General features: G+C 29.0%; 1 protein-coding gene across 1 annotated transcript; it reads right to left on the minus strand.

The window, feature by feature from the left end:
- Nucleotides 1-301: 301 nt before the first annotated feature.
- On the minus strand, nucleotides 302-23,485 carry LOC129964155 (probable serine/threonine-protein kinase kinX). The gene is made up of 6 exons (XM_056078865.1): nucleotides 23,333-23,485; nucleotides 16,650-16,713; nucleotides 9,845-9,895; nucleotides 7,462-7,638; nucleotides 4,034-4,225; nucleotides 302-2,169 (listed from the first exon to the last, which is right to left on the minus strand). Exons 2-6 carry the CDS (start codon nucleotides 16,711-16,713, stop codon nucleotides 824-826), a joined length of 1,830 nt encoding a protein of 609 aa, XP_055934840.1. The 5' UTR covers nucleotides 23,333-23,485; the 3' UTR covers nucleotides 302-823.
- Nucleotides 23,486-23,838: the final 353 nt, after the last annotated feature.

Raw genomic sequence — 23,838 nt, forward strand, 5'->3', positions numbered from 1 at the left:
TAATGTAATAGAGAAAATGTAATTATGTTCGTAATCCACATACCTTCTTTAATATAAAAAAATCAGTTATTAAACTTCAAAGAAGTAATTTTAAAATTGATTTTTCCATATTTGTGTAATTTCATCGTTTAAAATAGTTAAATCGTTAACTTGAAAAAAAAACACCCATGTATTTTTTTGAAAATTTTTATTTATAAAATGACTAAATTTACATAGAAACTATATCATATTGATATCAAAAGAGAAATTAGATTCACATACAGTTTTCTAAAATACAATTAACATTTCATGAAATATAAATTTGTTTAAAATGATTAATATTCCTTTTTCTTGATTGCTCAATACACAAATTTTCTTATATTTATTTTGGATATACTATATGAGATCTACTCAAGTTTACATATTTTTTTTCTGGTTATAAACATTAAGACTTATACTTTTCAGGTATATATAAAACAAATAAATTACAAAAATATAAAAATGTCATCCAGTCAATTTCATTTCAAGAATTAAGTGAAATACATTGCTTCTTTTATCCCATTACCAGCAAATAAATTAGGCATTTTTTATTACCTTTATCTATGATGCAAATCCAAGTAAAATTGTATACCCCTTCCAAACCTGCTTCCTGATAATACAATTTTGGAATTTTCCCAACCCCTATTTCTTTTTTTTATCCTGCCTCTTCAACCAGTTCAGATAAATCCATTTGTTCAAAAGTAAGACTCTCCATTCTTTTTTCTTTTTTTCTATCATAAGATAAGTCTTTTTCCAAGCTTTTTTTTGTTCTAAATTCTGCTGGCATGAGATCTAATCTAATTTCCTAATCTTTAGATGGTTCTACTTTTTCAGAACTTACTTCAGCAACTACTGTGGTACTAGTTTCGCCTTCTGATACTTTGGGAGCCTCAGTCGAAGGTACGGTTTTGCTCTCATCTGCATATAAAGGCACTTTCTCTTCTGATTTATCAGTTGCAGGTGGAAGACTTGAAGGTGTTGAGATATCTGCTACCTTTGAGGTTGCTGAATCTGAAACTTCAACAGTCGTTTGACTGGTCGTTACTTCATTTGATTTTACTGTAGTTTCTTGTTTATTATTTTCTTCTGCCACGCCACTTAAAGCTTTAAAAAGTACCTGTTCAGGTTCATTTGAAACAGCAGGACTTGAAGAAGTTTCAACATCTACTTTTTCAGAGCTTGTTTGTTCTTTTACTTCAACGACAGTAGTAACAGTTTCAACAGTTTCTGGTGCTACTTTAGCATCTGAATTGTAATTAAGGGTTTCAGTTTTCGGGACTTCTACAGTTGTTGCATCGCTTGATTTAACGTCTTTTACTTCAATTTCTTTTTCCAATTTTACTAATGTGGGCTTTTCAGTAACTGGGGATGTGACCACTTTTTCTGTTGCTTCTTTCGTACTGTCATCCTTAGATTCCTCATTTTTCACCTCGGCATTTTCTTTTGGAGATTCAGTTGCATCGTCTGAAGTTAAATTTTTAAGTGATCGGAGCCTTTTGCTGAGCTCATTATCTTTATCATCGGGATCTTCAAAAGATTCTGGAACTATTGAAGTGCTAGAGACAGTTGTTTCGCCAGTTACTTCAGCTGGTGGGGCTGTTTTGAATTTTACTTCTGCAGTTGTCGATTCCTCAGCTGGAAAAATTTCGACGTTCTTATCTGTCACAGCAGAAGTTTCTGGAATAGCACTTACCTCTGAAGGACCCTGTTCTGGGCTAATTTCAGATTCTGTGGGTTTTTCCTCATCCTTTATAATCTCAAAGTCGGCATTCAGTATTTCTGTTACATTTTCTATTTTCTTTTCTGAACTGCTTTCTTCACTGGATTCTGCTGCATCTAAGAGCATTTCTTCTGAATTTTCATCTGAAACTGATTCAGAGGAAGCATCTTTTTTGGTGGTTTGAGTGTCTTTGTTACTCTCTTCCTCTTCATTTGCAGAAAATAAAAGCGATGAATCTAAGCTTTCTGGCGGCAATACTTCAGAGGAATCCTTATCATTTTCCTTCTTCGTTACTTGTGTATCTGCGATGTTTTCTGGTATTTCTGAAGATAGAGGTGATTCAGAAGTTTTTGAACTTACTGTGGTTTCTTCATTAGTTTCTGGTTTCTCTGTAGGGAGTGCAAAGTCTACGTTGGTTGAATTATCTGAATCTGAAAGAAATAATAATATTAAAGGAAACATTATTCCTAAAATTTCATTTTATTTTTCTAAAATTCATTCTGTTAAAAATTGCCATTTCACTAGATTATTTTCTAAAAATACTACGGTAAAATTTTTTAATAGAATAAATAACAATTTCTTTTTGTCTTAATAAATAAAGTAATTTTTTTTAAAATTTTAACAATTAAAGAAGTTAATCAATTAGTTAGAATGTTTAACCATATGAAAAAAATTATGGTTTTCTCCAGTTTATTTATAGTATAAATAATTAAAAAAATAAAATAAAAAAGTATTTTTTTCCAACGGAATTTTATTTTTGAGAAATTGAATCAGTCTTATGAAGTAACTTACGATGTGACATTTCAAAATAATTAAAACAACATTTGTATCTTTCTCTCTAAAATTCTGACATCTTCAAAATTTATTCATTCAGACATATTTCAACACAAATTAAATATCTTAAGAGCATTTTGAAATGAAGTTAGTTCAAATATTAAGAATTCTAAAAAGCTGATCACTGGTCCAACAGCGTTCAAGTATTTGCACTCAGTTTTTAATGAAATAAAATCTGAGACTAAAAAGAGAGAGGAAACTGGAGGGAATTTTCCTGATATATCTAAACTTCCTGAAATTTTCTTGAAATCATGCACACATTTTTTATGACTGTTTATTTTTATGGATCATTAGGCTATTAGAATTTATTAAACAGAAACTTTATGTGCTAATATATAAGGTGGTTAAAATTTAACTGACGATACATGGAGACTTCAAGTACAAGTAATCAAGTACTTCAAGTACTAAGATTTTGCACTGAACGGATACGAATGAAATTTCATATCTTTGTTACTTTCAGCATGGGTCCGAGGTTTCCAACGAAAAGAATAGTGTGAAATTATTCCATTTGGCGGCGCTGTTCTGCTTAAAATTGTATGCTTACGAGTAGCTTACATCATTTCGCTATAAAAGCGATACGTATGGTTCGAAGAAATCGTTCGCCCACAATGAACCAGCGCTCATCGATCGTAAAACTCTTTTATCAAAATGTGAGCTCCGTGCTTGCCAACATAAAAATAAAATTAAAAAAAAGATCCATGTTTGTAAATACTGTTAAGGGCATGATAAGTAAGTTTGAAGTAACCATTTCTTTAGATGCTACATCGGAAAGAGGATGACATGAAACAGAATTATCAATTAAGGAGGAAATTTGAACAGCTGAAGCATCTGCAAGTTCTTCAAATATTAGGGTCATTGGCAGCTCAATATCAGGAGTAGTGAATATTTCGTGGTTAACCGTACACTTGTTTTTACACAAAATTCTGAAACTATATCCTTACAAGATGCATTTCGTGCAACAATTGAAAGTGCAAGTTGTTCTGCAGATCTTGATTTTGTTTTGTGTGTAGTGGCGAGGATTTAAGCAAATGAATCCTGGCCATCGCATAACTTATCAACAGATGAGGTTTATTTAGATGGTGCTTTGAACACACAGAACTGTTGCTTATGGGATTCCAACAACCCTCATGACATGGACCGATCCTCATACAGTGGGATTGATAGCTTATTGAGAGGGTTAAGTGCTCTATTGTTTGAGTAGTGAGAAAATTTGGAGAGTGGGGTGCTAGCTTGAAGTATCAGCAGCAATATCTGATACAGCTTAAATTTACCCACACTGCTGTGGTATTAGTGTTAATTTTACTAAGCTAAACAGTTTTATATATCTTTTACATTTCCCTTGTATAGCCTCATGCTTTAATCTCATTTCAAAAACAAAACAAAAAAAATTCTCATTTACCGTAATATTATTATTATGTTTCCTACACCATATAACCCGATACTTAAGACACGTTTCCTTACCTATAGAGGCGCAGTGATTGTAATGAGGGCAACATTCTCCGGGAACATATTCAGGGGCGCAATCGACCCGAAAAAAACAATCAACAAAGGCGCAAGCTATGGAACTGCCCTGGCAGTGGCATGTGTAGCATGGGTTCTGCGAATCCCGAATCTCGTCTCCATCGCGGTACATCCGTCCGTTGTGTTCGCACCCTAAGGGGGAGACATTTCTCTTATTATTTTTAGGTTATGAGTTAGATATATTTTGTTTCTCTTTTTAAAAATTTGTGTTATCTGTGGGAATATAACTTGCGCCTTTGAAGAATGCAAATGGGCGATCAGCTTTTTTTTTTTTTTTCTTTTCTTTTTTTTAAATCAGCATTGAATCCGAAATCCTGATCTCTCCTAAATAGGAGAGATCAGAGCAAGATAACAAATGTCTTAGTTTGTATTTATATTACTCGAATCTTCACCTGAATATTGTTAGAGCTATGTATTAAAACTCGCACTATGAAGCCATGGCCGTGTTTCTTAGTTTATTAGATGATGTTCGTGTATTTTAACTGGCGTGTTGTAATTTTCAAAATCTGCACCATAAGTTTTCGCTGTGATATATTCGTTATTATAAACGACTCCCTTAGACAATACACTTTTTATAATTAAATTTATTTGTATCTTAGTCTTGTTAGTTTTCGGAGCTCCAAAACGAGGCAAGCTAATCGGTGTATTCTTGCACTGTATGGGAGCCTTTGCTTTAAATGTTTGAAAACGTTTGCTCAAATAGTCTAAAATACATTTTAATACTATTTGGCATTTATTTGCATTTATTACTTATTTTGTGCGATTATTTTTATTAATAGGATACATAAATTGTTTAAAACCAAACTGCAAATCGCATAGACTTGTGGGTAATATTTTAACAATCTCAACGTTGGAAGGTACGACAGTTTCAAAGAAGAAGCATAAGGTACGGCAAGAACATTTATAGCAATAATTTCCAACCAGTTGTTTGTGTTAGCCACCGGAGGATTCAGTATCACATACAAAAAACTTGCCAAATAAAAGGACTGCCAAAAAAAAAATGGGGTAAGATTTAGGGTTTGAAATTTTAAAGATTGAAATAGGAACAAAGGCTAGAAATAAAAAAAGTGAGTACGTTACTCCTATATTCTTTTTATGAGGATTTGTTGATAGAATTGTTTTTTCATCTACCTTTCCTGAATTTTGAGCGTTTTAACAGCTAAAAGTGAAAAAAAATGCCAATTATAACATTCTAATTTTCAAAAAATATCCGTGGGGAATCCCAGGATTCTCCTTTGCTTGGGAGAATTCCATACCAATCAGCAAGTTCGCCGCCCCATGGAGGGTAATTGACATGATTCAATTTGCGTCGTCCTCATCATTAGATTTTTACTAGTTAGTAACTACTGATTTGAAGCAACAAAAACAAAAGGCTTGAACAAAAAACAATTAAAAAAAGCTTTTTATTAATTTATTATGAGCTAATAGTTTGCTATTTTTTAAAACATCATAACTCTTTTATTACATACTAAACCAGAAAGTGTATTAAACAATAATTAATTGTTAACTTCTAAGAATAAAAATATATTCAACTTTTATCGGGATTGTTCTCTTGTTTCGAGGTCAAAATCATCGTGTTATCTGGGCAAGATGACATTTTTGCATGATCTTCTATGATCCTTTTGATATAGCACATATATGTTACCGTTAAAGTATATAATGCAGTTATTTCATAGAATACTTAGTTATTCCATGAAATAACTGATCGTGTCCGTTAAAGTGTAAAACTCTCTTGTATGTCATGGTTTAACTAGTTATTTCATAGAATAACGATCTGCAGCCCGTTAAAGTGTAAAATAATCTATATCATATATCTCGCACGCCAAATACATTTACCTTCCACCCCTACTGCATTTATGAACTACAGCTCCAAGTTTAGGTACTGGTCAGGGATTTAAAAAATGTTGGTGTAAAACACAGTGTGTCAACAAGAAATGTTTTTGTTTTAGAAATAATGTTCTTTGTAATTCCAAGTGTCATTTTAGTAATCCTTGTTGTAACAAATGATTTTATGGTACGTTTCCATAAATATCATTTATACGCTGCATAAATTAGATAAATTGCTTCTTTTTCATTTTAATTGTCTATCATTAGTTTAATTTCATTTTAGATAAATTGTTTATTTTACACTTTAACTGTCTCTCATTAGTTAATTTATAGAATACCTAGTTATTTCATATAATAACTAGTTAAAGTGTCAAATTAATAACATATTACACACTTTAACGGTAACATATATATATATATATATATATATATATATATATATATATATATATATATATATATATATATATATATATATATATATATATATATATATATATATATATTCATTAAAAACATTATTATTAAAATCAAAATTTATCCAACTAGCTACAATACAAGAAAAGGCCATTTTAATAATATAAATAAGAAAAACAAATTATCTCAAAACTAAATTTATTGTAACTGCCCTACGTTTTTATATATACATACGATCGTTACTAATGAATGTAGTTTATAAAGTGGTTTTTACTTTCGTTTGTTTATCTCGCACCTATTTACCATTGTATTGTACTGTATTTTAAAAGAAATTAAAGTAACAATAAAAAAATGAAATCAAGATTTTGATGAATTTTAGATTTTTCAGAATAAAAATGCCCAATACACATGCATTACAATTCTGAATATGTGAAAAAAAAAAAAAAAGAATTTTAAACACAATGAGTTTGACTGGTAAAATTTGGCAAGTGAGCGCTTCTTCACTCTTTAGAGCTGAATTTAAACAGTAAAATGATTCTTCCCTTTTAATATTTTAATCTTTCAGTAGTAGATTATCGAAATCATATTGGATAAATTTGCAGAATTGTATTGATAAATGTATACTTGAAAAAGCAAGCGTGGATTCATGTGATTGCCATTTTTATATACCATTTTTTTTCCTTTAGATTTCATTCTGCATGAACTCTAAAGAATTTATTTATTTATTGAATAAAAAAAAACCAAGAATTCAATTTCTTTGCTTATATATCTCTCAAGTAAGGAGTATTTATAACCAAAATGAAACCCTTTTCATTAAAAAGCAAATACAACATTTAATTCTTTTGTTTTTCTTCCAAATTATGTTTTACCTATAGTTTCCATCGAAACACAAAGCAAAATTTTTTTATAAATCTCTGATAATACGAGATTTATTTATCATAATAAATCAAATATGCCTGTTTATTATATAATACGAATCTTACCGCTAAGCATGTTCATTACTTTAGCGTGATTTCAATGCATCAGAGAACAAGTATACTGTGATATGGGAGGTTTGGATGATTATTAAATCTAATATTCAGAAGTAAAAATTTCTCAGCACCATTGTTATCTTTAAAACTTACCACAAATGAACTCTGGGCAGCATTGTCCTGCTCTTCTAACGGCTCGACATCCTGGTTTGGATTCACATTCCTTCAGAACGCAGGCAAATCCTGGGGGTCGGCATCTGCATGCTTCGCAAGGGTCATCCGTTGGGATGGGGTCTCCGCTATTGTACACAGTGTTATCTACCACACATGCTGTTGGAGGGTTAAAAAACATGAACGATTCGTAATGTTCTTGCTTTTTATCGAAATAATTCTTGATAAATCTTTAACTAATTACACTAAAAACCTATAAGCTTGATAGAAATAACACAGAAAATATTACACCGACATTATTAATTTACCCTTTCAGAAGGACAAACAATTTATTTTTCTTCATGAAAATGCACATTAATCCATGAAAGATGAAGAAAAAATATATATTGGAACTTTTTGAGCTGGCATTTGACACCTTAATTAGATACTAAAAAAATTACCTCTTAAAATAAATCAGCATTAAGAAAAACATTTCTGTTTGTTCAGAAATAAATTCTTAAAGAAAGTAGTTTTTATATGAAACCATAGTTTTGGAGAAAAATTAGCTTGTCTCAAATAATAATTTCAAAGTAAAATAATCCATTTTTTAACTGAATTTAATTTTAAATACTGGCAGTCTTTATTTTCTTATAATGATTTTTTAAATTTTTAAAATAGGATTTGTTTAATTTACAGGGTTTTTTTTTTTTTCAATTATTGGGAATTATTTAAATGGCTAAAAATACCCACTATGCTTAATATTTCCTGCCAATTTCAATTATTTTTTATTAAGGGTATTTTAGCACAATTATCTTTTATATTAAAACCATTATTCAGATTGGAAAAAAAATAAAATATTTTAACAGTTCCTTTCGAATTTGATTAATGCAGTATGATATTAATAAGGAATATTACCAATAGATGGCAGCACAAACCATCATTAGTTGTCTTAAGAAATGGAAGGGGAAAACTATTTTTTTTTAAAAATAAGAACGCATTGATGATATTTTTGCTCTACTCTGAAATTGTTTGTACAGAAAACTTATACTTCTAATATATACTTATACTTCTTACTATATACTTATATGTACTTATACTTCTTAATATATATATATATATATATATATATATATATATATATATTTTCAAAAGGATAATATATTAAGAATTAAGAATTAAAATTTAAAAAAAAATAGCTTTTGAAGAATTTCTTTTTTCCCCTTCCAATATTTGATTTATAAAGAATACGATCGATCTACTATATCCATTTTGAAAATAAATTTGAAAAATAAAGTTGTAATAAAATATATTTCTAATATTTATTCATCTTTTTTTACTTTCTTTTGATAATTATTTTTTTTGGTCGTTTGCTTTCCCCTTCAATTTTTATTCTTTACTCCACAAGTTACATTCTTTATTTCCCCAGAATTCAAAGTAAAAGCTGAGAAATTCTAGTCGGTGAGGACAGACCTGGGAGACAGACTTTAATTCAACTTCGCGATCATACTTGTTTTCCAATTTCTTTTTTTTTTATTGTAAAAACACAAATGAGATCGACATGCCATATTGTTTTAATAGTTAGCCGCTATTTTCATTCGCTACAAGTTCTTTAGAGGGAACATATAAACAATTTTAAAACATGTTTTCAGGATTGGAAAAAATATTTTATATAGGTGCGCCATAATCAGAGATAATTACTTTATAGAAGATGTTAATATTGACTGATGGTGTTTAAATTGATTTGGTTTTATCGAATGCTTCCAGATAACGTTTTTATGAGGTTAATAAATGGGTGTGATATAAAGAACATATATAAAGAAAAATGCCCGACGTTAAATGATTTTCTTTTTATTGATGCTGAACCTTAACATCTTGATTAGTTACAATGATCTCATTATAAAATTGATTTCTATTAATAAACTAGGTGAAATAATTTTCTAAATCTAAACATTTTTTAAAAGCTGAATCACAAATTTAATTTGTTTAGAGCAACCTATTATTTTTGACTCAAATGCAGGTAAATCTTTTTCTCTTACTATTAAAATTAATTTTCAGAAATTTTGTTTTCTTTATATTTATAAATAAAATATAAATATATAAGCATTTTTACTTTTTCTCATAAATATCTATTTTGTATGCTATCAAGCAGATGAAATACAAAGATATCTTTATCTCTGAATTTAAAATTAATTTTATCGATATGAGCTAATTATCGATTAGTTAATAGCGATATATAAATAAGTGGTTTATTAGTGTTGTGTTATTAATATAATAAACAGCAAAGTAGCAAAATATGGGAAAATATAACATGTCTGATATGTATACATCAATCATTTCATAATATAATATAATAAATCTTATTATTAGGACATAAAAATTATCATACCTGTTTCATTTGCTATGTAAAAAGCTGCTCTTTTTTGAATTCGCAAAGGACCTGAAATAAAAACATAAAATAATATTATTTGTTTACTAGCTGAAAATAGTTTTCTACATTAGTTTTAAAATTCTTTAAATGCGAAGAGAAAAATGCTCTAATCCTGCAATAATTCAGATGAGACAAGGGTACTTTTACTATTAGACAGGACACCTTTTCTGTGTGTGTACCTATCGACACAGAAATTTGGAGAAGAGGTCCGGCTCTGGTGGTTACCTTCGTCATCTAAAACCTGTTCCAAATAAGGATATCTGTCCCAAAATAAACCTCATATTGCTTTTAAACGGAACATCAGTAAGATTCATACCGTTTATGCGTATAATCATGCGTTTCCTTGGGAAAACGTGTTTTCAGTGTTTCTAAAGCACACATAAACAGTATTAAAAATCAAATGCGTGTTTTTTCTTTAGTACAAAGATCATATACCACGAAATAAGTGAGAGCATACCAATCGAATTGCAAATAACCTTTTCGTTGAAAAGTACATTGCAAATTAGTTTTAAAAAAACTAAATTAATTTTTTAAAAAACCGTGAATAAAATGTGTACTTGAATAAAATTTAGAAAATCAAAAAAAAAAAGTGAAATATGCGGGAAATATTAGTTTATTTAAAATAAAATCTGGAAATTCGTTTTAAATATCTAATTAATACAAGTACCAATAAAACAGTTTTTCTTTTTCCTAACTGAGGAAAGCAATTGTGTTATTTTTTTTTTACTGTCATAACTGTGATTTACAAGGCTAAATTATGCATGACAAGTTTAAAATTTATTTAGCACGTGACACTTGTTTAACTCTTTATTAATCAATAATATTTTTTAGTTTTTAATTTCAGTTTTTTTAAATTAGTTTTCTTTTTAATAAAATCTTTTTTTAAATTAATTTTTAGTATCAAACGTATCAAGTTCAAAGTTTCTTACTCTTTCTTTAGCTAAACAAATAAAAAAAAATTTAGTGATTTTGTATGTTTATGAGAAAATTTAAAAATGTTTTTAATATCCGTAATTTCATCACCATAGTCATTACAAAACTTTCTAAATAAAAATCAACACATATTACGTCACGGATAATCATAAAATATTCAATTTAACGGAAACTGGTTCATATTTTGAGTGACAAAATTAAAAAGTTAATTAGTTGCATCAATATTTTAATTATTCTAATTTTAAGATACAGTTTCCAAACCAAAAAAAGAGTTTAAATTTTAATCATAGAATTATAGCATTATATTATAAAGAAACTATACCCTGTCATAGAAATAAACTCTGATCAGAGAACAGAACATGCGAATTCATCACAATGATATTTGTATATTTATATTTAAATGCGTTTTAAATATTAATAAGGTGATAACGATAAAGTATATTCTTCCAGTGTATATCAATGTATAAAATCATGTGCAAGACTGTTAAACATTTCTCCCTCATGAAATGTCTTATTAATGCATAAATTTTCCTAGTGGAAAAAAAAATATTGGCGATGCATATTATTTTTTAGTTTATAAATAAACAAGGGGATTGCAATGTCCCACGACTTTTTATTTGTAAAAATTGATTTTTTTTTTCTTTCGTGCAGAAATTGTTTAAAATTTTCAACCATACGCTGGTAATTTTCCATGCACATAGGAAAAAAAAGAAAAAGAAAGAAAAAAAAGGTTTACATATTTGCCATGTTTCTACAACATTAAATAGTACGAATAGTAAGAGCAAATTATACAGAAATCCAATTTTTTCCGTTCAAAAATATAATTTTATAATCGATGGCAATTTTCTCTGCATATCAAAAAAAAAAAAAAAAAAAAAAAAAAAAAATGTGGTTTTTGTATTACTTTTTATTTTCTACAAGAACAGGGGGGAAAAGATTGTTAAGTGCAGACAGTCGTCCTAAGAATGCATCCAATGAGCAAACGCAGCATTTAACAATAATTTACAAGTAAATGACTGTGTCGCAACGTCAAAAAATCGCAGACCAGAACCTTCTGCCAGTTTGCCACCTGGCTCACTTTTTCATCGTATTTTTTTATTATTTATTTTTTTTCCCTTGCTGAGGATTCTTACACATGTCTTCCAAGAAAATTGCCAAACCGCAAAAAAGCCATGACCTTAACCACAAACTGATTCCGCTAAGTAAAAATCATTTTTTATCAGGTCTTATGGAGTTTTTTTCTTGTTGGTCCCGTCCCATGTTGTCTGGCAGGAATAACAACGAGCGAGAATGGAAGAACACTTGGGTTCAATCTCCTGTCTCCCTCCTTCCCCTCGTAGAAACGTGTATCGCTGACCCTCCGAACGTCAAGGACACCTGAAAGAGCATGTTATTTCGAAGGATGATGACCCCTACAGAGAGCAAACAGGCAAGGCACCGACTTTCTATCGTCTGAAGTCGACAACATACTTTCTCCTTGTTTGGTGCTCAGGTGACGGGGGATAGGGGACCTCTGGTCGAGACTTGCATTCGTGCCACCAATTTTTTTTTTAAACTGCCATCACGAAGAAGGTGCCTACAAACAAGCTTGGCGATAAAAAATGGCACAAACGTATCAGTTCCCATGAGTTCATATTTCTAATCTGACACGTGAGGCAGATAAGAGTTTTCTTCCTTCAGAATGTCAGCTGAGTGCACATGAACTTAGAAGGAATATTCGGTAATTTATCCTTCTCATTCATGAAAAGGGAGTAAAAAATTCAGTATATTTATAGCTTCGTTTTATACATTTTTAATTTTATTTTGACTATTGGACTGTGTGATATTTTGTAAAATAATTCGAATTTGAACACCATTTCTTAATTATTTTTTAAACCTATAAAGAAAAGAAACTTCTGAAATATCAATTACCATTAAAAAGGTTTCCATTACAGAATAATGAAGATTTTAATATTAATGCCATGTTAAAGGATGGTCATGGAGGAGTTTAAGAAGGTAAATATTTTTAAGGAATGCCCAAAAATTAAATTTCTATACAAACTATAGACTTTTTATAACCGATATATCTTGCTCGAGTAAACGACAACGATTAATTTAAAACAAATGTCTTACAATAAGACTTTTATACAAAATATAAAAGAAACAATTAAAAGAGCTTTTGAGAGTTTGACTATTTTGTTCAAGTGAATATTAATTATTTAATTTAAAAGGGTATTATAAATTTTGGATAAAAAAAGAATGCTTGATTTTTGAAAAATAAAGAAAATAAACTATACAGGTTAGATTTATTTATTTTAAAGGAACGTCATTTATACAACACCGAATAATTTTGAATAATCATATACAGAGAGCTGAAGCTTTACCATCAGCTACTATGGCATAAAAGATTTTTCCTTAAAAAAGTTGATACAATTTTAATTTGATGTCCGGGGCCACAGCAAAATCGCGCGAATCATTTAACAACAAACTAAAATCCGCCGTCTTGAATATTGCAGTAAATAACAGCTCTTAGGGTTGTAATAAAAATCGTCATGATTAACATATTTAACGAGAAATCATCCGAAAAATTCATTTTTGATGGGCAAACTTTAAATTTATAGTAAAAAATTTGCTTCTGCTGCAATGGGTTTACTCTTAATGATAAAATAGAACTAGATATCTTCTAACTGTGAAGTTATTCTTTTGAATGAACTAAAAATACAGAACAATTGCAAAACTATAATTTTTTAAGGGTGGTAAATTGCGATATATTGTAATCTAACTGTATTATTTTGCTAATTTTGGCTACGATTTGGCAAATAATGGCGAAAAATCTGTGCCATGTTCTTTAGATTTATCCTTTTTTGCTTAAAACTACCAAACTACCAAATATCTCATACAGATATTACTACATAATTTTTCACCAATATTTTCAAAAGTGAGAAATAATTAATGAGGCAATAAAGCAACCTATAGTTTCTGCTTTCAGGAAAACGATAAATACACTTCAAGGCTTAGAACTTAGACAATAACAGTCAAGTAACGAAATATTTTCATGGAATGAAGCATTCAACAATGGGAACAATATTTTCTAATGTTATTTTTCATAACCACAAATTCATATATCGACTTAAAATCCCACTTCCTTATTTACTTAACTCAAAGAGAATAAATTACTAAAATCATTTTAAAATGAAATACAATTCGTTTTCATTCAAGCAATCCTAAAGCTATGCAATTCTATATGCTAACAATCAGTGACAGTTGTATGTCTGTAAAATTAAGAGAAATATTTTTGTACAAATTACACAAACACTTGTTGTTTACGTGATTTAATAACATTTATGCATCGCATCATTGCCAGTGCGTTTCTCATTTTTGGAATGGGTCACGTGATGAAGGTTTTAATAAGTAAAATCATGCAAAATGCGACCTTCAAGATGCTTAATAGCTTTGTAGTTGAATCGTTCAATTCCTTAAGTATTAGTTTTACTCAGTTTTAATTCTTCGCAACCATTAACAGATCATTGAAACTGAACGATTTTTAAAAAATAAAACCTTTTTTAATCGTACGAAAAAGTAAATGATGCCACTTAGTTCTTCAGTAATTTAGAATGTAAGTTGTTTACAAGAATATGCAATATATATGCGTTGTCGAGGCTATTTATAATTTTCCCCAAGGATTAATTTAATAGCATATGATATATTTCAGCGCTAAGAGGAAATTGAAATGTTGTAGAGGATTGTTGGTGCGTTAACAAATTAATGAATGCTATTGAAAATTATCTTTAAGTATGCACTTAAAAATAATGACATGATAATAACAGCAAAAGGAAATGTTATGTGTAGAAGAGAGGTAAATAACAAAAAAAAATATAATAATATTTTTGAAACAATAATACTATTACGTATTTAAAGACATACAAGCATAGTTACAAAATACGAAAAAAGAAAATCACTTTCAGTAATTTTGTTCATAAATGGTTCAATTTTATTTAAAAAGAAAAAACATATAAAGGCACAATTTTATTACTTATATGAAAAGTACTATTTGCTTAATTGCGAGAACTTTAAAGAGAAGTATAAAGAACAAAATGAATTTATAACAAAAAGTTATGAGCAATCATGGTTACTTTTCGACATATTCGTTATGAATTCATGATTTTATTATATTAGTGTATCAGCTTTTCTCTACCTTCTTAAAAAAATTGTCTCTAAAGATGTGAGATGGGTCTTAAAGCTCTTTTAAAACCTCTCATTTATCTGAAGTTCTTTGAAATTTCTTTTAAGGAAAGAGTATAGAGTTAAAATGTCTCAACATTCGCCCTCCAAAGTCACAATTTGTTATGCTGATTGACCAGCTCATTGCCTAGGATTCCAACATCGTCCATTATTTTCGAACAATTTGATGAACTCGTTGAACATTGTGATTATCTTTCATCCTAGTCGTGCTTCACGGAGAATGTAGCTTAAAGCCTAGTGATTATCATCTCTTTCCTGAATCGAAGAATTGGGTAGAATGTGAAAATGATAATCTAGAATAATCAGGAACTTCAAAGGTCCCTTCACACAACTAGATAAATGTTTTTTGAAGAAACCTGATTTACTGATATAACAGATGCCTCATATTCAAGTCAAGATGACAGATGACCAAGATACCGGTATGACAGATAGCTCATATTCAGTTTCAAGACAATTATGCGATAAGTAGCCATAAACGTACATAATGCTTGATTATAAATTCATTTTGTTCTCCATACTTGTCTCCTTTTTTATGATTTATCGAAGCTTTGAAAAAAAGACCTCTTCATTATTAAAAATCATTTTTATGCTTGTTTGTGACATGATTGCAACACTATGGACATTGTGATAAACGTATCACTAATGGCAAGCATATGATTAAATTTTATAACAGATTTCCCTCATTTTGTGTATCCTTTTTAATTAGTTCGCCGATCTATCTAAAATTTGTGATGGATAGGACTTATGTTTACCAATAAATGAACCAGCTAATGAATCATTTGATTAGAATTACCTTCTTTTCGTACACTTCGAACGGTATAGAAACTGAAAAGAATACGTAGAAAGCCTCCGGTAAAAATGCGATTATAAAGGTAGATATCCATACCATGCTAGTGGAATGGTAACATGCCAAAATATGTCGTCAAGATGGAAAAGTAATCAAAATTGACATATCCTCTCTGCCCAAATGGACTAGAAGATGTCATGGAGATCCATCATCCTTTTGGATAGGATCCCATTGAATGGGAAACAGAATGATGTGGAATGCCATCATTCCATTGACATTGTATGAAATGTTCGAGAATGACCGGTTTATGTAATAATTTTCATATTTTTAATCTACATCCCCAAATAACTACAAAAATAAATTTTAGGAATATAAAAAAGTCTGTATGTTAGAGAATCTTAGTTATTTTCGAATTTTCACCTCATTCTTTATTAAAATGTAGTGTGTCTGTCAAAAATATGAAGCTTAATATAATTAGCTGTTATAAACACGAAGCATGAAGTTTGATCGATGACCTTGGGATCTCAGTATTTATTGGATCACAGGTTTGAGTTGTAACCCCTTCCCCCACACAGACACACAAAAAATATATTGACTAATGGAGCAGATTAATAAGAATTATGATTACAGCTAAGGACCTTTGCTGAAATAGTATCGGATTGCGAAGAAGGCATTGTAAATGCAACCACTCAACTATTGGTGAGAGTTACTAAACCATTCAATCTCATAAAGAAGTTTAAAAACGGATATTTAATTTCACAAATCACATCCAATTAATAAATTAAAATAGAAACAAGAAAATGGGATCTTAATTCATCTTACCTGCTTGACTGAGGTGAAAGAAGGCAAAAAGTATTGCAGGGATCAAGAAGAAATTCATATTCATCTATTTAAATGAAATATGTTGATTAGTATGTCTTAAAAATGATACAGTATCGTAAATGAAAGAAAAAAAAAACAAAGGAATATCTTACAAAATGGTTTATATTTTATAAATAATTAGTGAGCATCATATAACAAAAAAATTGCGCCAAAAATCTTGTTGAAAAATAAATAAATAATGTTTCCAAAATTCTTGAAATAAACAGTATTTCAAAAATTCTTGAAACATATATAAATAGTTGAAAATCAAACCATTAGATCATTCTAAACTATTTGAAAAAATTTGCACAATCTAATAGTATTAGATTTAATAAAATTGACTTTAAAAAATTAAAGTCATTCAAAAGTTCCAGTTTAAGAATCAAACTACATAATCAGAAAATACCTAAAAGAAATTAGTTTGACAGTATTCAAATATTTTTTTTGTTCATGAAAGGTGTCCAAGGTGAAATTTTAAATGAACACTCCCATTTTATGAGGCAAACATTCTGATGACATAATAATTGAGTTTTGTATATAAAATAACTAATACAACAATTTAGCATAAAGTTTCATAATGTATAATTTCACTCTGTCACATGAAAATGTTGATATATTTTAGAAATTGAAGAGTTTCGTTAGTAAAAAAGGACGGAAATATTGCTGCTTGAAATGCTATTTGCTGTAAACTTTTTAGGCTTTAATGCATTAAATGGCAACATTTGCTGTGAAATTCTTATTGCAATTGATTATATTAAACAGTTTTTTTTCTCATAATTCTAATGCTTAATAAATCCCTCTAAGCGAATTCGTGAAAGGCGGAGAAGGTAAAAAATTATGTTGGTGAAATTTTTAACAGAGCTATTTTCTTTCCTATTTTTTAAGATTTATACTCAAAAAATATTTCTTGAGAATTTTCTCAAATTTTCTTTTGATTTGAAAACATATAATTAAAAATTTTAAACAATATTTTTTGTTGAATTTTTTTTTTCTCTTTATCATTCCTTAATATACCTTTTTTTTAAATTCCATAAAATTTATTATGTGAGAAAATTTTTCTAATAGTAACATTTCACTTTTTCATACGAGAAGGTATTTTTGAAGGGTTGAAGTTTAAGAAATACTGAAAGGGTTTGTAATCTGAGATATATACAAACCCTAAGTCACTTTCACACCATTTAAATTATATTTCGTTCTCTTTTTCTCCTCTAAAGTACATGCCATTTATGACCTGAAATATAACGATTATTTGACCTATTTTTTTTTTTTTTTAATATTCCAACATCAGTCCTCTGAATTTTAAATAAAATCTTAAAATATAAAATAAATAGCACCCTAATCAAACCTTCTTCAACAATTATTCTATATTATTTAATAAATTATTCTATATTATTTAACAAATTCTACTTAAAAAACTTTCCAATTTAAAGCTAATACTCTGAGTAAAACTTCACTATTACCTTACTAACATACACTTAAAATGAGAAACAGCGTAACAATTCTCCACTATTTATTTGGCATTTCCAGCTTCTGGAATGTATACTACGATAAGATGTATGACGCCATTCTGAGTTAGAAGTAATATATGTCTTGTAAATCCTTTCAACTGCAAGCCCTCCACAAATACAACCACAGACGGCCAAATGTCTATTGTCTGGAAAACAATAGCTGTGTGTTGATGCAATAATTGCTCTCAGTCATTAAATCACAAGCGAAAATTTTAACCGCAGATAAAAATTTTATTTACAAAGAAGAACCGCTGCGCAATTATCGTTATTTAACTCGACAGATGGAACAACAACTTGAAGAATGTTGTCTGTTGGTGCATTAGAACTTTCTACAGGCTACATTATACTTATATCGTCAATCTTCAGTTATAAATTCCAGTCACCTTGGGAAGGTTACCTGCCTTGATTTAATGAATCCTAAGGCAGGGTATGTTTTATAGAAGGCTCACCCGTCTTGGTTGCCATAGCTAACGTATATCAACAGTGACTGTACTACAGCAAATAGCTAAAATCTAGCAAAAGCAACAGGAAAAATAGACAATTTTTTTCATTCATTTAATTAATTCTTGTTGTAATTAAATTTTATAATTAGATCCTTTTATAAAATAATTAAATAAAATAATAGAAATTGTCTTTATATTTATTTGGTTAGTCGTGTGCTTTTTTATTTCTACCTCAAAAACAAATTAATAATTACTTCTGAGTCAAGATAGCAATTGTACAAAGTAAACCTATTTGATATTTTACAACAAAAAGAAAGTTGAACTTATTTTCTTGAAGTAATTGCCGAAAAAAATGTTCAGTATTGTCTTGGTGAATACTCGAACTAAAGAAATGAAGGTGCAATAGAGCCTCAATTATTTGCTATGTTTTGTTGAATCTCTGGCAAGTAGATACCATAGAATCGACCACCATAAAACCTTTTGAGTTTTTCATTTTTTTTAAATAGAATCAAGGAATTTTTTAGAAAGCCAACGCTATCTTCAAAGTCGATTTCTGAGATAGGTAATATTGTGAAAGTTTTACCATCCTTAATAATAAATTTGTAATCCTTTCATGGGCTTATAATCTTCCCATCTTCCCCCAATAAGTTGGTAAACTCCCCCACTCTGTTAAGTTAGTTTATTGTATATTGTTAATTTATTTTATATATTAAAGTATTTATCTAAAGTTTATTGAAAGTAAGTTAGCTTATTTAAAAGTGATGCTTTATAATCCAAGAAGTTATTTAGAGGAAAAAAAAACAAAAACAAAAAAAAAAAACACAATTCCATCCTTAAGTGGGTGTGAGAAAATTCATCTAATTTTTAATGGAAAAAAATGGCAGTATGCATATGTTTCGTGTTTTTAGTGTGGGACTACTTTTCTAAGAACATTTTCAAAGAATTATAGGAAAAGTGCAAATGACGCAGAGAAATTTTGTATCATTCGCGAATTCTGTTTTACGAAGTCTATTGTTAAAAATATAACTAATGAAAAAGTTACGTAAGTTAAAAGTTAATTTAAAGTAAGTTTACTTAAAAATTAAAAAAGTTAATAAGCAATAGTATCTATGGTTTAATTTTGTAACTTCTAATAAACAGCTTTAGAAACTTTATAGGAAAAAATAAGTCATAATTTAAAGTTAGTCTCTTTAAACCGCGTTTCCAATTACCAGAATAGACTATGGACCCAATCAGTTTGAGCAATTGAAATTCCTCTGAGACGAAAATAATTCTGCGAACGAAAATAATTCATCTTTTCCTGTAATTAATAGAATGTTATAAGTTTTTCGAACAGTAGATAGTTGGGCTTTTATCTTGGATTGTTTCTTTCATAGATAAGTATAGATTTTTTAAATTAAAATTCATATTACACTATATTTAGAATTAAACTCATAATTTATTTCGCTATGCTTAGATTTCCATTTACATATAGGAACTAAAAAAGAATGTATAGTTTCAATACATGAAGCAAAACCCGTTTTACTCATCTTCTGTAATGAAAGAAATTATAAATTCAATAACTTACATTTTTAATCCAATCTTACTTAATTATCCAAGGTTCTAAATTTAAGAAGTAAGACAAATAAAGCAAACCATTAAACTCCGGCTAGTCGGAGTCAAAAAATCCCTACTGGGAACACTATAGAGGGAAAAGCAAAAGAAAGCGAAACCGCAATTCATAAGATTACCATGTTTTGGTGATGTGTAGCTGAAAACAGGGACAAAAATGCCCCCCCCCACCACAATTGGTACGATCGAAAATAAAAGGTGCTAATAGTCTTTTTTAATAAGCATAATTCATTTATTATTGTTTAATATTAACAACATTCACGATACATGTTAATTTTGAAAGAGAAACGATATGAGAATTCTATTTTTATAAACACTCAGTGATAAATTCAATTAATAAGTAATTGAACAAATATTCCGAGATTTAAAAAAAGTGCCATCATAACATTTTTTGCATCATTAGATTTATCGGGTTCGAATTTACATATAATCGATAGTTGATATTCTTGAGGTCACTGATCTTTTCCTGCAATACTCTGAACTTTAAAAAATATTTTAATTATCTGAATACACTTGAATTACCCAGTATTAAAATTATTTTCAAAGGAAATGCTAACATTTCATATTTATTGCAATAAAAACAGAATAATTTAATTATTCTGATTTTTATTAACTTATTAACACTAAAATAATACACCCGAAGAGGTACCTGTTTTTTATTATTTTATTTATGTAATTATTATTTCTTTTTCTTTAACTTTCGTATTAATATCCAAGAAATTATTCTTTGATTATTTGATGATTAAAGTACCTTTTATGCATTAGAAATGGCAATCAAAAGCATAATGTTTATTATTTTCAATGTTTCTAATAAAATATGAAAACACTTGCAGGCATCAAAAAAATAAACTATAAACAGAAAACTGTGAAGGAAATAATGGACAAATCTTTCCAAATAAATTTTGTTATCTTTGGATAAAATTCGAACTTTTTTTTTTTTGCATGTATATCCTATTATCTTATTACCATAAAAGAATGTTATAACTTTTTGGCATTAAGTACAAAAAATTTCAAATAAAGAGAATTTTAAAACGGAAAGCATTAAAGCAATATTTTGAAGTGATGTTGACACAATGGCTTGTAAATATTCAGATTATATAACAAATATATCGATTGTTTTGCAACTAGGGTATGTTTAACAGCGCGTGTAATTTTTTCCCCTTTTATTATACAAATGCCAGATTGCAGTTACCAAAATGTGCCGAAAATTTCCAGAAACTGTTTTCTTTCAACAGACACGACAGCCTTGGATTTTCAGTTACTGGCGTGTGATAAATGTTTTCTTTTTTACTCTTTCCGTTGTATTTTTTGGAACATAAAACTTGATAACTTGTGAATTTTTGCATAACACGGATTTCACATTCTTTAGAAGTTACTATCCAATATTTCATGGGCCATTTCACTTATAATGAGGAAAAAATAAGCTAATCTTTGAAAGACTAAGATGTTTGGTCACGTTTTGTTTCTAAATAAAAAACTGTATAAATGAAAGTCCTTTCATCACAAGTTTAACCGAAGGACTTATCAAAAAATCAATCATAATATTACATTTCATGTACCAGTCAAATAGTGGAAACGCTACCATAAATTTCAGCAATCATGTATCAAATTTTAACTCTATAAATGTTTTGTTTCCTTTACTATCCAATTAGATGACCTCTTGTTTGCGGAATACAGATAGTGAGACAGTTAAAAAAGCATAAAAGATTGTGGTATCATAAGTAAGTTAATGCATATAAATACCTTTTTAATATCCCATTTAAGATCTTATTAGTGTTATCGAAATAAAGATTTTTAAGAGTGTTTTGCTATTAAATTAAGCAAATTATTTACTTTTAAAGAATAAACTACAACAAACCAAGTATTTAGAAAGGGAATTTTTATACATTTATAATTCTTTTTATTAACTAACTTATTATTATTATATATAAAATGTATTCGCTTCTTCTTCCATATAGATTTTATTATCTATTTGACAAAAAAAAGTCTATAGAGTTGTTTTATAAATAGATTGTAACAGCCAAGTCAGATCAGCATATTTTAGTGTTTAGAGAAATTCAGAAAAATCTAATTACTACTATAGTTAATAAACGAATAATAGTGAACAAAATTGAATAATATTAAACTAAACATCGATTCCATTACAGATAATGTTTATATAACTTTCCTTACTTTGATGAAGATAGTTTTTACATTTATAAAATGTTATGGGCGCAACGGAAGTAACGTAGGAAAAATTGATACCATTTAAGTTTGAATTTCATAAATCAAGTTAAAAATTAAATATCAGGGTGGTCTAAAGAAAAAAGTAACTTCCAAATTTCTATTAAATTAAAATTTGAATGTTCGATAACAGTAGTATCCCAGAACAAATAAATCTGGTATATATGAAATTCAAATGAAAAATTGAAACCATTAGCTAAAACTCAAAAAATTTAAAAAAATACCTGGAATATTTAATACGTTTGATTAATTTTTTTTAAACTATGTATATTTCGTAATTTTTTTTCGCCTTCATATATAACAATGATGTATTTGAAAAATTGTTTCAAAGCAATACCAAGTCTTTGAATTATTAAAAAAAAATATTTCAGTTTAAAAATCTATAATTTCTTATAAACAGATTTCTGTCAATTTAAATAGTATAAAAGCGAAAATCTCATTATAAGTAATGATTAAAAATAACTCTTTCAAAATAAAACATTATATAGTTTAACTAAAGAGTTACTTTTATAGAAAATGCCATATATCAAAAACTACAATTTTACGATTCAAGAAATTCAACGTTTGCTAAAAACTTGTAACAATTCATTTCTTAATCAACGATTAGTTTCCTTATATAATTGTTTTAAACTGATCTCTTACTGATATTTTTCTTTTCAGTATTTATGAGTCGCGAAATATCATCTATGAGATGAAAAAGTCCACAAATGCATTACTTCGGTGCAACAAATTTCTAAAACTCAAACAGTTAGCCTTTGAACAGGCAAAAGGAATATGACCAAGTCGACCATCTTACTCATAAGTGAGAAACAACAGAAACGGAAACTGAGAGAAGAAGTTGTCCGGTGGAATGACTCACCTGTTGGAGTGGAAGGATGCAAGGGATGAAAAAAAGGCACTCTGACACAGTCGAGGGCCTCCTAAATAGTGAGTTCTCCGAGAGCGCTGCTCCCGTAGTTTTATAAGGGTTCCACTTGGCTGGAGAACCTGTCTGTGGAAAATCTCGAAGCAGGTTCGCGTCTCACCCCCTGCTGATTGCTTTTCAAGGTTGTTGATCACTTGCATCACGATTCGGGAAAAGGAAGATTCCGTCGGTGTCTTGGAGGAATTCTCTTGATTGTCGCAGATAAGTTTGTCAGACACTCATGCGATACAAACAAGGACTTATGCATGGCGGTAATTCCATCGTTTTAGCTCATTGAGTTTATTTAGATTACTTAATTTGCATTAGTTTGTCAGAAATAATAGACAAGTCTTGGCTTATACATGGATATAACTACATCGCATTCACCCATCTATTTGATTTAATTTTTGACTAGAAAAGTTATTCTTGAATTAGTTTATCAGGCACTCATACAGTGTATA

The sequence above is a fragment of the Argiope bruennichi genome, chromosome 3 (genome assembly GCF_947563725.1).
Source record: "Argiope bruennichi chromosome 3, qqArgBrue1.1, whole genome shotgun sequence".
Classification (NCBI taxonomy): domain Eukaryota; kingdom Metazoa; phylum Arthropoda; class Arachnida; order Araneae; family Araneidae; genus Argiope; species Argiope bruennichi.

What these genes read in the sequence shown, in the direction of transcription:
- LOC129964155 (XM_056078865.1), bottom strand. Translation starts at nt 16,713, where the DNA reads ATGAATATGAATTTCTTCTTGATCCCTGCAATACTTTTTGCCTTCTTT. An exon ending in CTTTCACCTCAGTCAAGCAG is followed by an intron (nt 9,896 to 16,649) that starts GTAAGATGAATT and finishes TTTTTATTTCAG; the next exon opens with GTCCTTTGCGAATTCAAAAA. An exon ending in TTACATAGCAAATGAAACAG is followed by an intron (nt 7,639 to 9,844) that starts GTATGATAATTT and finishes ACCCTCCAACAG; the next exon opens with CATGTGTGGTAGATAACACT.